At 43.2% G+C, this 16,913-nt stretch overlaps 1 protein-coding gene across 1 annotated transcript; it reads left to right on the top strand.

Moving 5' to 3' along the window:
- Positions 1-3,991: 3,991 nt before the first annotated feature.
- On the top strand, positions 3,992-5,882 carry ftz (fushi tarazu). Its single transcript, XM_017247467.3, has 2 exons — positions 3,992-4,842; positions 4,968-5,882. The coding sequence occupies exons 1-2, from the start codon at positions 4,056-4,058 to the stop codon at positions 5,477-5,479; spliced, it is 1,299 nt and encodes a 432-aa protein (XP_017102956.2). The 5' UTR covers positions 3,992-4,055; the 3' UTR covers positions 5,480-5,882.
- Positions 5,883-16,913: the final 11,031 nt, after the last annotated feature.

The raw sequence follows: 16,913 nt of genomic DNA, 5'->3' as shown, positions 1-16,913 counted from the left end.
CCACGAAGCAGAATTCCACGCCCTGCGACGAGGACATCATCTTACTCGTGTGCTGAAATCTGCAATTCCAAATGACAGACCGTTTGCTAATAAATTATCAATATGGTTTGTAAATGATTTGTCAAGTAAACTATTAATTTTATTTGTAAATTTTACTATTAATTATAAAACTTATATTTAAAAGTAAGAAAGCAGTAATCACATTCAAGATAAGGGGACGGTTTTTGTCAAAATAAGTAGAAGGCATATTCAGGAAATTAAAATGTGATACCTCAGTTACCTTATTTAGTTAGATTAGAAGTTTAGTAAGCCTTAAAATAAATAGTAGAAAAATAGTAAAAAATAATAAAAAATCATAGTAATTTTTAAGACCCTTAAAAATAAAGTAATTTTTTATAAAATGAGTAAACATAAACTGCCTGCTAAAAAGAACATCTATCTTGTGCGCTCAGTCGGGAAGGCTGACATAGAAGGTGTTAACGTGGCCCTAACTGAGAGCTGGACAATTCGAAATTTATTTTTTAGGCCATTAATGGGTCCATTGCGATGCATAATTCCCATTTCATTCAGTTTACGAGGTCATCATCTCTATTGAAGAGCGGCACAACAATGCGAATAAGTGTGACAGGAGCAATTATAGCCTGATCCTGATGCGATGTCAACACAACAGAGCTCGAAGACATCGGCAGGCAGACATTGACATTGAGCCCAGGACGTGCAGGATATCGCACAGAAGCCAAGGACACAGGCGACGCGTGACGCATTGGGAAAATATTTGTACAAAACATTGAGAAGTTCTGAAAAGGAGCACAGCATACCGGCATCCTTGACTTTGATTGGTACGGATTCTGGCTGCCCAAGGTCGGACTTGATGAGATGACCTTGAGTGGGCCACCGATCGAGGGTCCTTGAAGCAGTATCCTGTCTGGCTTTCTCTTGGACTCGAATGAGGCATGCCAAATGAAGTTTTCTAGCCGTAGATTGCTTCATCGAGCATCGGACATCTGGCGGATTGATTTACCCCGAGGGAGGGTGATCGGTGCAATTCGATTGTTAAATCAAACAAATCGCATAACGCACACCAAAATTTTAAATAATTCTCGAGCATCGCTCACTAATTAGCCGCCGATTGAGGCAATCACATTGATTGCTCCAAGGAAAACCTCACGCTGGGTCCGTCTTAGACGGATTGACGCTGATGCTATATATAGCCAGATATCGGGCCCGGGGGCACGGGGAACTTACACCACTCGCTGTTGTTTGTTTTGTTTGTTGATAATTTTTCTCAGCCCTTTACGGTTTTATACACAGCGGGTCGTCGCCTGTTTCACTCCGATAATGATTGCGATCTATTCGATTGTTTTTTTATCTCTCCCCACGTATGGGTATACGCGTATAATGAGCCATCCCCCAATGGGGAGATCACCATCTACTTCAAAGGAAATCCAGTCCCAGCATGTGACCATCGTAGTTCCACTCAAGCTAGGAAAACAAACAAAAATCGGGACTAACGGCAACTGGAGTATCCGTGTGGACTAGTATCTTATGTAATGGCGAGATTTGTAGTTTTAGTCGAAAAGCTTTTGAAGTCGGAAATATTAATGATCTTGGAGCAGCAGGTTCGCCAATCCATAAACCAATTAAAGAAAACAATACTTCCTATATTGCGTAAACAGTTTGGAAGTTTGTACTGAACTTGGAAGTATCTTTTTGTGTGTTTGAGATGTGCATTTTGGAAAAGTTTCATTTAAGTTTTTTTTTGGAAGAATCTGAACTATTTAGCTCAACCGCCCATCCTAATGATTTTGGTCACCAAGGACTTGCTTGACCAACGGCAGCTGATGGTTGGACTTTTGATGACAATAATGATGCACGGCAGAGGGCTGGGAATTAACACATTCGCCTCCTCCAGGCGCGTGCCTGTTCCACGTTCCCGTGCATTTATCAATATTTCGGCCGACCCACCGACCGGGCCATCGGACCCGTCTAACCCTCATGGAAGTGCCAAAAATGTGCAACGCCGTCTGCGGAAGGAAAGGAGGAGGAACTGAACAGGGAAGGGAAGGGAAGGGAGCAGGACATCCAGCTACTCAGGCACAATGGGATGTTCCCGATTCACTGTCAAGGTAATTTATTAATTCGACAATAAAAACGCACGAATTCTTGGGTTCAGACTCGGATTCACATTCGTTTGGATTTGGGTTCTGAGCTTGGGGTGTGTTGTGGTCGGACACTCGCATGTGGGCCTTACAACTCAATTAAAGTTGCCTGGGTCCTGGACGCTGAGCCTGTCGATGTCCTTTGGAGATCCGGGGAGAGTATTTTATGGCCATGTGTTCGGTTAGGGTTAATCTTCATTGACGCATTGATAGAGCTCGATTGGCCGTAAGTGAGAACGTTAAGTGGATTCATAGCACTAAAATGACAATAAAATTTAATTTTTAGACTAATTCTTTAAAATAAATGATGCAAGAGACTGTGGAGTTTTTAAATTATAATTATACACTTGAATAGTTAAACAAGTTTGGAGGAAAGATTATACCACTTGATTATAAAAATGTTTTCTATTAATATACCAATAGTTTGCGAAGATAAAGAAACCATATTTTACTTATAGGACTGTGAATATTATTAAGGATTTATTTGAAGTTCTTAAGAAATAAAAAAATTCATAATAATAGCTCCGTCGTAACCCAAATATTTTTAGAAAATCGTTCTTTATATAGAAGTGCTGTAATATTTATTTTTCAAAGGCATAGTCGACTTCCCTCTCCATATCTGTTGGATTTTGTTAAATTTACTCTAAAACCAGAAACCCGCTGAAATCCATCCACCGGCAATGGAAACCCGAAGGACATCGGGGGGAAGAGCAGTGTTGCAGTCTGGCGGACTGTCGTCTGTCAAACTGAAAAACGCCATAAATTTCCAGCAACAATGGAAGCTGGCAGGACATGGGGGATGGGTTGCCAGGCCAGGGACTGGGGCAGGGGTAGAATTGGCACATGCACAAACTGCACACATATGCCAGGCTATCGATACGTTGGCTAGGGGTGGGCTGAACGGGGGTGGCTGATAGAAGAGAAGTCGCGTTTTCCAGCCGCGTAAGCCGATCAGAAAGTCGTGTAAACACAAAAAGTGGGCGAGCTGGGATTGCTTTTTTAGCAGTCAATTTAGCTGAGCGGCTTTCGGGTGTTGGGCAAACAGAAGGATGCGCTTATGTATGTATATTCAGGAAGGAGTGAGCTGAGGAGCAGGAGTTGCGCACTTGCTGGCCACGAGGGCAAACAAAAAGCGCAAACACGCGACCCTCGCACGCGCAATCGCCATCCTCGGGATCGGACGCAATGTTATCCTTTTTGGGCGGACGGAGCCGCGAAATAAATTCGTAGGGAAAGGGCCCGGCCCGATTCCGGGAACAACTGGCAGCCAGTCCTGACAGAATCTTCGGTTGGCAAAAATCCAGAGAAATTTTTAGGGAATCATAAACGGGGCAGGGAAAAAGCCTTTTGTCGAAGGATCGTTTCAGCAACAGTTTACCGCTTACCGTTTGCAGTTTACAGTTCCTTTTTATGTCTTTATGATTATTGCAATTAGAGTGGGAGGGAAGCTCCGCCGTCCCGCTCGCAGCACCTCATGGGTAGACATCTCATGGACGTAATTACTGGACCAGCGGACCAGCGTCTCAAGGACGCAGGGGAAATTCTCAGCCTCGTCCGGATAACTCGCGATGATAATGGGCGCGATGGGTAGGTAATAAGCAGCACAGCAGGTAGGCTCCGAACGGATAACTCGGCGAGTCCTCCGGATAACTTCCCCTCTCGCTGCCTGCAAGGACATTTCGCAGGGAGGGGTGGTTCGAACAGCGGGCGGCAAAGCGTCATGCGCAGGGATATTTATGCGCTATGACGAGCAGCGTGTGCCGTGCCTCGCAGGACTTTGCTATATATGCAGGATCTGCCGCAGGACCAGCTCATTCGCAAACTCACCAGCGACGCGTTCACATCGCAGAGGTTGCAGTTCACACACAGCAGAAAAGTGCTTCATACATCACAGACATGGCCGCCAACAGCCACTACAACTACTCCACCGAGAACATGAACATGTACAACATGTACCACCACCACCACAGCCTGCCTCCCACCTACTACGACAACGCCTCCGGCAACGGCTACTACCAGGCCAGCTCCAGCTACCAGAGCTACCAGGGCTACTACCCCCAGGAGAACTACTCGGACAACTGCTACTACTACGGCCAGCAGGAACAGGTGCCCCAAGTGCCCGAGGTGCCCCAGGTAACCCAGCAGCCCGCCACCCCCCCGCCCAAGGCCGCCAAGCGCAAGGCCGAAGAAGATGCCGCCTCCATCATTGCCGCCGTCGAGGAGCGCCCCAGCACTCTGCGGGCCCTGCTCATGAATCCCGTGAAGAAACTGAAGTACACCCCCGACTACTTCTACACAACTGTGGAGCAGGTGAAGAAGACGTCCACACCCGCCACCAAAGCCTCCGCCGCCGCTAGCCCCGCCCCCAGCTACGATCAAGAGTACGTGGCAGCCCCCACGCCCAGCACCTCAGAGGACGTCGACTATTTGGATGTCTACTCGCCCCAGTCCGCACAGTCCCAGTCGCTGAAGCTGAAGAATGGCGACTTTGCCACCCCGCCACCAACCACGCCCACCTCCCTGCCGCCCGTCGAAGGACTGAGCACACCACCCCAGTCGCCGGGGGAGAAGTCCTCGTCTGCCTCGTCAGCTGTCAGCCAGGAGATCAATCATCGAATTGTGACAGGCCCGAGCAACGCAAACGATTTCAATTGGTCGCACATCGAGGAAACCTTGGCATCAGGTAAGGATCATCCCCCAACAAAATATGAGTTCCACAAATCAAAACTGGAAACTCAAATTTTGATGAACTCTCGAGAATCTGTCGAACAATAACTAACCAATACTTTCTTTTATTTTTCTCTTCAGATGGCAAAGACTCGAAACGAACCCGTCAGACCTACACCCGCTACCAGACCTTGGAGCTGGAGAAGGAGTTCCACTTCAACCGATACATCACCCGGCGTCGTCGCATCGACATCGCCAATGCCTTGAGCCTGAGTGAGCGACAGATCAAGATCTGGTTCCAGAACCGACGCATGAAGTCCAAGAAGGACCGCACCCTCGAGGGCTCCCCGGAGCACTGCGGTGCGGGCTATGCGGCGTTGCTGCCACCACTGGAGGCCACAGCACCGTACCACCACGGCGGTAACACCAACAACATCAGCACCGCCGTTTCCGCCTCCGCCAACGCCACAGCCGCCTATCCCGCTTACAACCACAGCCACAGCAGTCATGGTTACGGTCTGCTCAATGATTACCCACAGCAGCAGATTGCCCACCAGCAGTACGATCCCTACCCGCAGCAGTACCACCAACAGCAGTGCAGCTACCAGCAGCAGCACCACCAGCACCAGCAGGAGCTGTACCCTCTGCCCTAGGTCCTTTGAGTCGCTAGCCAAGGATCGAAACTCGGCCACAAGAAGCCAACGCACTTCTCTCGGCCATTTGCCGGTGACACGCAAATGCCAAAAGCCGAGGAGGAAGCTGCAAGGATGCGCTGAGTCGCACAGTTGAGCCGCACTCCCTACGGTGCCCAGGACGCTCGGGCACCGCAGGACGAGTGCGCGACAGAGTGCGCAAGTGCCGCGCACAAGAAACTCATAGAGAGAGTAGGAGGGCAAGAGGGAGAGAGAAGGACTCCTTGCTGCGAGCGGAACCCAGTGGCTGGCCATGATGGGTTCTCAGCGATCGATTAGCTGCGGCCACAAACTGGAAAAACACAAGCCAAAACACTATTATGGCCAAAAAGACTTGGAGACTGACACACATAATCGTTTTTGTTTCGGGCCAAGAAGCCTCACTGTACAGTTATACATAGCTAAGATAGAAAATTGTATTAGAAACATATTTATTTTAAAAATATAAAGAAAATCAAAATATTTTATTATAAATCGTAAAAAGTTTTATTTTGGGGAAAATAGTAAAATAAAATGGGGAATAAAACTTATTGAAGCTCTTGACTTTGAAGAGGACTCTGAAAGGCAATAATAGTTGGACTTACTAAGTCCATTTATTTTTAGTAAGAATTAAAATGAGAATAGTAGTACCATCTATGGATATCTCAAAACAAAGAAAAGTATAATATGAAAAGCTTTGACAACTTGAAAAGCCATCTGAAGAAGAAAAACGTTCACCTTAGGACTCCCACTATTTATTATAATTATTAATTATATTTATTTTAAATTTTAACATTTAATTAGCTTTTTTATTGAATGATCAATGTTCTGTAAATGCTAAAGCAGAACTATTTCAAGTCAAACCTCTTGATTTTTATCTGATTAATTTCATTCTTTGATCAACCAATGCATTAACCAATTTTCTATCCAAAAATCAAACGATTCAATGTTGAGCACGAATCGTGCAAATTCGAGCAGCTGCATTTTCTCGCCTTGATCCCTCCGCCCCACGACCCTCGACTGTCTCCTGACTTTTCTACAAAAATGCACTCTTTTTGGCAGAGAAACGTCCCATTTTGGTCGGGCATTTCGGGCCAATCTACCACCACATCCCTTCCGCCTTCCTCCCCTTCGCCGAGTTGGCTCGTCTATTGAAGTGAGACATTGATTGGTCATTTTTCATTGCAGACCCGTGACAGTTATGGGTAGCGCAATGCAAAAGAAAAAGCCGGGTCCGGGTCCGGGTTCGGGTTCGGGTTTGGGTCCTGAGTCGAAATGCACACACATTTTCCTGGGGCATCATTTATTCGACTCATTAGACAAAAGTGGACAGTGGGTGAACTCAGTATGAGCATCTGTGGATTTGGATTTGGGTGCCAAACAGGGAACTCGTAAATAAATCCATAACTTTTTATCTTAAAGGATACTGTACCATACCAATTTATCAACTTTATATCGGTGACTTTAAGCTTCCTTACATTTTTCCTTCATTATTTGTGTATATTTTTTTCCAGATTCATAAAATTCTATTTTTAGGGTTTTCTGAGGTCATTTCATTTTTTAGCCAACATTAAGCAAACATCCTTTAAAAGGATTCATTTTATGAGTTCCCAAAAAGGCAACTCTTTCTTAGCCAACATTAAGCAAACGAATTTGCAGAACTTTTTTATGGTTTTCCTAGAGTCAAATATCCCTTTCTATATATTTTTTTACCAATGCTGTTTGTTTAAAATTCCTAAAAAAAAACGCAAGGAGTAGTAAAATATTTACGTGTAAATGACGAAAGAGTTACGTTAACTCTTGCCTAGTCCTTCCCCGAAGCGCATTCCATGCCGTTTTTTATTCTTTTTATTCGCGTTTTTCTTTATTGGAGAGACCTCGAAGACACTTTCTTAACTCAATCGCGAACCATAAAACCCAGTAATTCGCGGAAGGAGCCTTCGTTGTGGGCGGAATCCTTTTGCAGACCCGGAGCAGTCAAGGCTGCAAAGTCAATCCTTTAGCGTAATCCTTTAAATAGCCAAAATAAAGCCCGCCTTTGTCAAAACAAAGGACCTCGCTCGCAGAATTCGCATTTGCGAATAGGCGGGCCATTGTGTCCACTTAGTCGCACACGGTACCTGCCTCCTCAGGATCGGGTTCGGAATAGCAATCCTTGGGCACGGTTCGTTCGAGAACCCTGTCTTGACCCTATCCTTTCCTTTGCCCAGGACTCAGCCTCAACCATAACGATCGTAAAATTATCCTTTCGCAAACACGAGCACACGGCGAAGGCCTTAAGCCGGCGAAGGAGTTACAAAGTCATAAAAACAAAACACCTTTGTCCGGGCACCATTGTCGGTTGGCGAATTATCCTTTCTGTCGCCGCTGCCGAATCCTTAATCCGCGATATACCTACAAGCAGCCAGAGCAGGACAGCAATATAAACGGTTAGAGGGAGTAATGAAGATTCGCAAATGGCAGGACCCTCGCGAAAGGGGAAGGACACACAGGCCAGAGCTGAAATGGAAAGGCGTACAGGGAATCGAGAGGTAAGCCTTTAGCTGGAAAGGATTACATTACATTATCCTTATGTTTAAGATAAACACGGAGCGTCTAAGCCAAAACATTGGATCAAGCGTGCTATTCGAATTAACTTTGTTGAGCCGGGTTTTAAGTAACCAAAGGAAGTTTTAAGTATTTCCGTAAATTTAAGGATACAATAAAATGAATTACTTATTATGTATTAGGGCTTTAATATTTAGTACTTTATCAAAATAACGCCTTTAAAAATTTTCAAAAATTGAATCTGGTTTTAGTTATTCAAGGTTAGTCCAGGTCTATCCGAAATTAAATCTTTTCAGATACTTTTTTGTTATCATCGAAGACATGTCGTTTAAGATTTGGCGAAGAAAAACCATTTACAGCTCAGGACTAAGTTTATCTTCGATTTGAACTATAATTTTATAAAAATCGATAAATAAAAGTTTTGCTCTATTGTTGCATTTTAACATTAAAACCTTTGCATAATTTTGATTGATTTGATTTGGCCACTTTCATCTTAACAGAGTCTTTGAGGGTTTGATCCACCTTAGGGAGATAGTCATAACTTTTGCAATATGGTACTTGTCAGATTGACAAATATTATGCGTTCCCAATCTTATCTTTTCAAGAAAATTCATTTTTAACTAAAACATGGACTACTAAAATCTGACCCATTTTTCGCAATTTTTCATAGGGATAATCAATAATGAATCATGATTTTGGCCAAAAATGAACCCAAAATATTATGTCTTGAATTTTACAATATTTGAATGCAGTTTAAAGCTACTTGAACCCCTGATTCTTAAATGGTATTCCTTTCCCATATCTAAAGCAAAATTGATTAAATATTGAAAAAATTGTGGCTAAAAAGTTAACTTGGTTAGCGAGTTGGTTAAAAAACTTAACTTGGTTAGCGAGCCATTCCACTTGTTTTTTTTCAGTAAAATAGACATAACTTGTCTCCAACTTATCGGATCGATAATTTCTGATCCTACCTCTTCAAGTAGATTCCCGACGATCCCGGATCCTATCTCCCCGATCCGACTAAAATCTGATCCTATTTTCGCAATTGTTTCAAGGGGTAACTTCATAGTTTTGGCCAAAAATCGAACTGTTAATATTTATTGTTATAATAATCAGACTTCTTATAATAGCTCTATTATTGGTTCACATTTTCTAGGATTTAGTAGCCCTTTGGAAATATATTATTTAACAATCATAATCTATCGATGGACTGTCAAAATTTGGCTCTCATCATTTCACAGATATTCCTATGACCCGTAACTTCGGCAAGTCATTGTAAAGGTCATGATTTCTGGTGGTGGCGCACCCTTTGTTGTGATGGCCTTATATTTATGGCGCTCAAAAAGCAATTAATTGTGACCCAAATCAACAGTTTCCGAATGGCTGGCAATATCAACACGGCAGCCCGATCTAATGGCCCGGCAAATGCCACCGATCTCCACGGACCAAGACGTAGGAATCGGTATGGATATATGTTGTGTAGTGTTTAGTATGTAGCTTGTGTGATGGGAATGGTAATGAGATCGAGATCGGAATGGCCTGGTATGCTGCATGAGTTATGGATGTCGCCCCCGACTGCTTCATTTCTATGCATAGAGTCGGTTCATCTGGCGTGTACTTTCCACGGAATCTTCCAGCCGAACGCCGATGAAATCAGCGCCAAAACCCAAAAAACACATATTAAACTAAGCCAAACCTGATAGTCTGCCAGCGGCTAGATCAGTGCTGAACCCTGCCCCAACCGGGGGTTAACATAAATATGGTAATAAGCCACTGCCACTGAGAATCTTCGAGCCAAGACACCCATTCCCCATTCCATGGACCATCCTCATGCGAGGCTGCGGGATTTATGGGTTCACCGAATGCTTTATGGCGTGTCGTTTTGACTAATTTATCTGCAAAAGGCGACGGCGCTGGCCACGAATTTTATTGTTAATTTATGATTAAGCTGATTATGCTTGAATCGGGCTTGTATCAATTTTTCCTTTTTTTTTTATTTTCGGCTCTCGATTTTTTGGTTAGATATTCAAAACAAAGGGAATGGGTGGACTCTATGAAAGTTGCTTCACTAATGTTTGCCAAACCCAAAAATAACTCACTAAAAATAAATAAATTGGGTATTTTTATGATAATTGCCGATCCATGGAATACAATATAAGCTTCTCCCAAATCATTCTCATTTATGCTGATTTCTTTTTAATTAAAACCGAAACCTCCACCAAATATCTGGCAACAAAGAAAGCATCTTGTAAAATAATCTTGCAGATATATTTCAATTATTGTTGTTGCTGGGCCCAAATGCTAATGAAAAATCTGTTTCGTTATTCTGAAAATGAGAACGAATGCGAAGAAATCTGTGGTCGGTTTAGTTTAAATGGGCCGTAAATGATAATTTTAATTTTTAATCAAACATATGCACTGCGAAAACTGCACCACCGCCGACGACTGGCATCCACCGCGGATTTTCAAGTCAAAGAGACCGCCGAAAAACATGTGAGCAGGCATCCTCTGAATCCGCGGATGGCACGCAAAACGCTGCACCGCTCGACGTAGCACATCTTGAGTTCTCGTCCCAGGGAGCATGATCTGCCACTGCCAACCGCCTCCGCATCCGCGCTATATGACTATGTGGCTGGCATTATACTTGGGTGTTCATGGCCACGAAATATTCGTGCATGGGATATAGATCTTGGGGCCTGGAGAAGAAATTTGTCTAGGTGCTGGATTTCAAGGCGCCAGTTTCTAGCAAAACTGTTTATAAAATAACAAAAAAAAATGTAATATATGGAAACACAAACAAAAGGCAAAATAAATATATCATCATCCAAACTGTACTTTTATATATCCTGAATCTATTAGCTAACGCCCTCTAGCGTTTTCCCTGGAAAAATCTTAAATTAATTTCTCATTGGAAGTAATTTTTTTTTAATTTTCCAACTAGATATTTTCGAAAATATGATGTTAATGCTGAGATATCTACATGAGCCTGTCAAAAGGGGTACGTTATCTACATCCTAAATCAAGTTAAACTGAGACACTTGACATCGATTTTTAAGGAAATTTTATAAAATTGAATCACACTTTTTATGTAAAAAACATTTTAATATAAAACAAAATAATATTTAGGCTTTTATGTAGTTTTTTTTAAGTATCCTAGCATCTTACATTCGCACAAATAGCCAAGATCACAACCGCTGGATACTGCTTGCAAGAACTGCTTGAGCCAAGAATGTTGCTGCTCTCATGTTGCGCAACACTTTTGAGGATACGGAAGAATCTGCAAGCAATATTGCTGAAAACTACAAAAAATATCCTTAAGAGGAACTAAATTGACATAATTTTTAAAAATAAAAATAAGAGATACAGATTTAGTATTTATGCTTTTATTTTACCGAATTTGACCTATTTCCTTCTTAAGGGCCAGACACAAAACCATTTACAGGAATTGCCTTGCACTATTGTTCTTGGTAATCGAAAAAAGTTATCTGCTTCTCTACTTTGTTCTCCTAATTGCAGACCACGAATGAGTTTCCACGGCCCCAAACAATACGCAGTGCATATGGGGAAAATACCCCAAATACGAGATATATGAACGTGTGTCATTCGACGGAACTTCAAAGATATCCGACATTTTTGTTTCGTCTTGCGTGAGTCGTGAGCGTGAACCGGCAAAAGTTTTGTATGGCGCCTCTCTACAGTTGTTCCTCAATTAAACTTTTGTATAGCGGACGTGGGCTCCCCTTTCCCTGCTTTTTGATTCGATTCAAGTTCCCCCTCGGAACACAGGCACAAAGCGAGAGGCCGAGCAAATATGGCGCAAGTAAACAAAAATATCTGGAAGATACAATTATACGCACGCAATTCGTCAATCAGAACGACATTTTTCTTTTATTTGCTCGCCGGTCATTAAAAGCAACAGCAACCTGAGAACGAGAGAACAAATGTAATAAAAGTGCCGCAAGGCAGCGTTTCTTTTTCGTTTATTTTTTGGTTTTTGTTTAAGCGACAAAAGGCAATTATAACTTGGTTTTGTTTGGGTTTGTTTTGTTCGAAGTTCAGGGCTTTTCTTGGGCAATTATAGTTCTGTTAGATTGAGATTCTCTCGGTGGGCTTCTCTCGGTGCTGCAGTCCCAAACGTTTCGTTGCCGAGATACAAAGATACAAAAGGTAAACTAATTAATTGATTAATGGCCGCGATCACACGCCTTATCTCGCGAATTAATATTATTCAATTTAAAACTGACTTAAAGTCGTTTTCACCACAACTAAGAGTTGTCGCATTATAATGGCGCCCATTAATTCCCCCAGCGAGCGACAGGGAAAGAGACAGGGCTACGCCGAAGAAAGAGTGAAAGGGAGAGAGAGAGAGAGAGCAGTCAGCAAGATCCTTTTGAGATCTTTATCGGCTCCGATCCCTCCGATCGTCGAATGAATCAGTTGCCGCAAGTCGGGCCTCAGATAATGCCAATGGACCGCATAACTCAAATCTGATCCAGGCCCTCGTCCTGGTACTGGCCCAGGCCCAGGCCCTGGTCACATGAGTCCCCGCAATTAATTGAGCTGTTAAATGTAAGTCTCGGAGAAACGAAAGGGAAAAATTAAAATTGACATCCCAATTAATATTTGGCTCGTTTGCATGTCGGGCCCCAGAATACTCGGAACACATTACAGGTTCTACAGGTTTCTCCGTCCTCGTAGTGCTGCCGAAGAGGAGTTTGTCTTGCCAGAGACCCCAAAACCGTATCGATTTCAATCAGTTAGGTGTGGATATTTCAATTCTGTCCTCAAATTACTCTTGAAACTTTAAGATCTAGCGGGGAGATCAGTATTGGTGGATATATGCCTTAAAAGGTATACATGAATAGTTCATCCATATTTCAATTAAATTCAAATTATCATTATTTACATCTTTAAACTTCTATTTTAATAAAATTAGTAAGGCTCTCCATTCCATGAAATTAAACACCCCAGAGTTGGCCAGTCAAGAAATATATATGTACAGAACCCAATTAGATAATTGCATTCCTCCAGTTGGCCGAATGTATCTCATAGATTAAAACATTTTAATTACACGCATCGCTTGGCGGGATTCCAGGCGGGCTGACTGATATGGATTTGCTTCACGCAACGTTCCGGGGATCAAATATGTATAATGAAAACTTCAACGCCATTGAGGGCTCCTTACCTCTGACGGAATGCTGCCAGAGTTTGGCCGTTTTTGGGCCAGTCGTCATCGCAGTCATCCACCAAGATGGTAGGCATTTAAGCCCGGCACATACACATACACAGGCACGGACACAGACACACGCACACAGCTCACACGGTCCGAGAGAGTCCGAGAGTATCCTTTTCGCTTCCTTCACTGACTCCGGCCTCCCTTCAGGGGCGTAGTGCATGATAAATGTCAGGGAATTCGTCAATGTCAAAATCAGACTGTTACAAAGCAGCAACGGCGTCCGCAGCGCACCGAAGTTAATGAATGCGAAGAGAGGGGACGGGGCAGGGAGCGGATCAGGAGCAGGAGCTGGAGCGGGAAGCCAGAATGCGTCCAGGATGCGAGCAGGAGCATCAGAAAACAACAAAACAGCTTGGCCAACTGCCGCACCGGATTCCCATTCTCATTTCAATATCATGCATTTCAATATTCACTTAATAGTTTCGCAACGTTTGCCGTTTTGTGGAACTAACCTTAATGCACTGGGAGAAATACTTTCTAAAAGTCTTTAAACTTCAAGATATATTTAATTATTTGAAATAATTTTATTTTAATTGTATACTCTTAGTATCTTATTGCACATATCTACTAACTCCGTCTCTATTTTAGCTTAGTTACTTTTTCCTGTTTACTCTGGAGATAGTCCGGATGGTGCATGTGCAGTCCCTTCAAATGCCAATGCAAAATCATCTAGTGGATATTATGCTGACTAATTGGAGCTAATTAATCAGCTCCTGGCGCCCACAACGCCACCAACAATGGCAACATGAGTCGGCGTGTGCAGTCGTGGCTGTTGAGTAACTGGCTAGAATTGAATTTGATATGCTTCATTGACACCTTACCTCATGTCAGACCCAAGTCGGAATAAAGCCATTAAATTAGTCAGCTTTCGATGCGTTTTCTATTACTATATTTACCTCCCAAGTATTTTTAAAAAGGAGTTTATATTTTTTAACATATTCCCTTTAATATGAAAAATCTTAAAGGATGCCTGATGCTCCAAACAATATTAAACAAATTCCCACTCCACATATAAGCAGAAAAAGCAAACATTTTGTCTGTCCCGGACCGACAAAAAACAAAATAGCCATGTCCATTGGCGAGTATTTTGACAAATGGCTCGATTGGACATTGAAACATTTTATCTGCCATGTCGTCGATGCCAATGGGCGCAGTCCAACGGAAGGAGGGATGATGGGCTGGTGGATGGTGGATGGCAGATGGTGGGTGGTTGCTGTAGTGGGTGGAAGCCAAAAGGCGGTGGTAGGTGTGGGTAGACGATGCGTTGGGTCAGTGCGTGGCATTTTGGTCATTTATATGAACACTCGTCCTTTTTCATTGCCAGTTGGTGTGTCCTTTTTGCTCCCCAGCTCCCGATTTTTATCTTCCTATCCCGCTCTGGATATTTTTGCTATCTCTGTCTGGGCACATGTGTGGAACTTCCAAACTCCAAGCCAAACCAGACCAAACCAAACCAAGCCGAACTGATCCAAAAGGCCGCCTTCGGGAGCACATCGTCATGGCGAATGACAGATTAGCAGAGTCCCAATGGACATTTGTAACCGAATGGAGACTCTTGTGTGGGCGGTAGATGCACTTAAAGAAATATTCCAAAAAATGATCTAATAATTTATCAATTATTGGAAAAAAAGAGAGAGATATTAAAACATTTAATCATTTTGCAGTTTTTATTTAAAACTGGATCACTTGGAAGCTTGGTTCTGGTTTCTCTCAGTGCTTTAGAAGAGTTGGCAGTTGGGTGGTGCTTTCGAGTGTAATTTAAATTGCCAGGCTGGACGAGACGCAGCTCTTCTGACCACTGCCCACCTTGAGGCTCCCTGGAGACGCTCGCCGGTGGACGCTCCTTATCGGCTGTGATTACTTTCTAATCCGTGGCAGCATCAGAGGCGGCTCTGACCCAGCGTTGACACAAACAAATGGCCAACCGGCAGTGGATGTGGCACTGGCAGTGGCAACGGCAGTCGGAATGACAGGGCACATCAAACGTGCCAGAGTGAAAGGTATTAATTGCCATCCCAGGCGTCCAGGCATCCATGCCTCCAGGTAGGCCGGCAGGACATTGTGGTGGGTGAGAGTGTTTTTAATGTGAAAGCAATTTTAGCAAATCCCATCCAGCAAGCCAACTCAAACGAAAGAGCCGCCGTACATATATGGGCAACCGGCGCTTGTTCTTTGGTTATTATAACCAAAGTGGCCATAATTATTTTGATGTTGCTCCGTAATTAGTGTTCGATCAGGTGAATGAAAAGGCCAAAGGGAAAAGGGAAAGTGAAAAATTGCATTTCATGCGTGGCTGGGTGCCTCAACAAGGAAATTATATCGGAGAGGGAAATGCGTTTGGGAAAAACTAATTGCAGACATTCGATGCAGTGCAACAAAATGGCTGCGTTAAATGGAATGAATGAAAGTTAGAGTCCTATTAAATGCGATACAGATCTGCAGTTACTAGAATCATTGTCTTTACCCATCGCTTTTAGCCAAGTAAACTTCCAATTGACTCACACGCCCCCGCATCCAAGCCCCAGACATCTGTCTAAATTGAATACACCTTGGGGTTACGGGGGGCAGAAGCCAACGAGATCTTTTGCCATTTGAATGCGTGACTCTGTCGGCTGTTGAATAATGGCCGCAACTCCCGTTGACGAGCACAACAAATTTCATTGCAACGTCTCATACTATCAATGTCGGCAATATGTCAAATATAACAGCGGCACCGGAGCGGGGCATAGACAGCGGGAGTGGCAGCCACGTGATGCAAAAAAAAAAGTCTAAAATAAAAAAAAAAAATAAAACAAAATGAGAGATGCAGAAGCTGCTGCGATGCACAGGCCGAGGCGCATGAAAATTCATTTTGAAAACTTATGCTCCCCGTTGCCACTCCCGCTCCCATATATGAGGCACAAATTAATAACGACGCCAACAGAGTCGTCGGCGCGACGAGGCTATATAGCTATATATCTGAATGCAGTTGGATGGGCAGCCGATCCTAAGATTGAGATGAGCTCGTGATATGGGCATAAGATTCAAGTAAAAACTATTTCATTCCTAATATATTCTAATAAAATAAATTAATTTGCATAATAAGCTTTCAGAGGATTTTGCCCAAAATGCCTCAGCTTCCTTACAATGGAACTCCATTTGTTAAAATATCTTTTGGGCCATTTTTAAATAGGAAGTTAAAATGGCAAGTCTATATTGTCAAACTTTTTAAAGCCCTTAGTTTCTTAACTTAATAAATGTTTTTCCCTCTAAATTTAAATATTTTTTTAAAAATACCTTTAGTGTCACGCTGCCACATGTGGCACGGATCCCAATGCAGCTCCCCCAACATCAAAGAATCCACGTCAGCCTCTTGCCATTGGCTTGTTTGAGTGACAGATCGTTCTGGCAGAGGCTTTGAAGTGGAACCCGTGGCAACCATTTAAGATATAATTAACTCGGAATATATGCACGCAAAAATCGGCGAGGAGAAACAAATGGATGTGAAATTTGTTTTCAATATTCAAAGTGGGCCCCCCCAACGAATGCCAAACAAATGACAAAACATAATTCCCCATTATGTGGGAAATGTGTTAACAGAGAAATAAACTAACAAACGGGAAGGCCCCAAACAAATAGCCGTCGAACGGTCGA

This window comes from Drosophila bipectinata, chromosome 3R (genome assembly GCF_030179905.1).
Source record: "Drosophila bipectinata strain 14024-0381.07 chromosome 3R, DbipHiC1v2, whole genome shotgun sequence".
Classification (NCBI taxonomy): Eukaryota; Metazoa; Arthropoda; class Insecta; order Diptera; family Drosophilidae; genus Drosophila; species Drosophila bipectinata.
The sequence above is the reverse complement of the archived record's forward strand: the minus strand, read 5'-3'. Positions and strand labels throughout refer to the sequence as shown.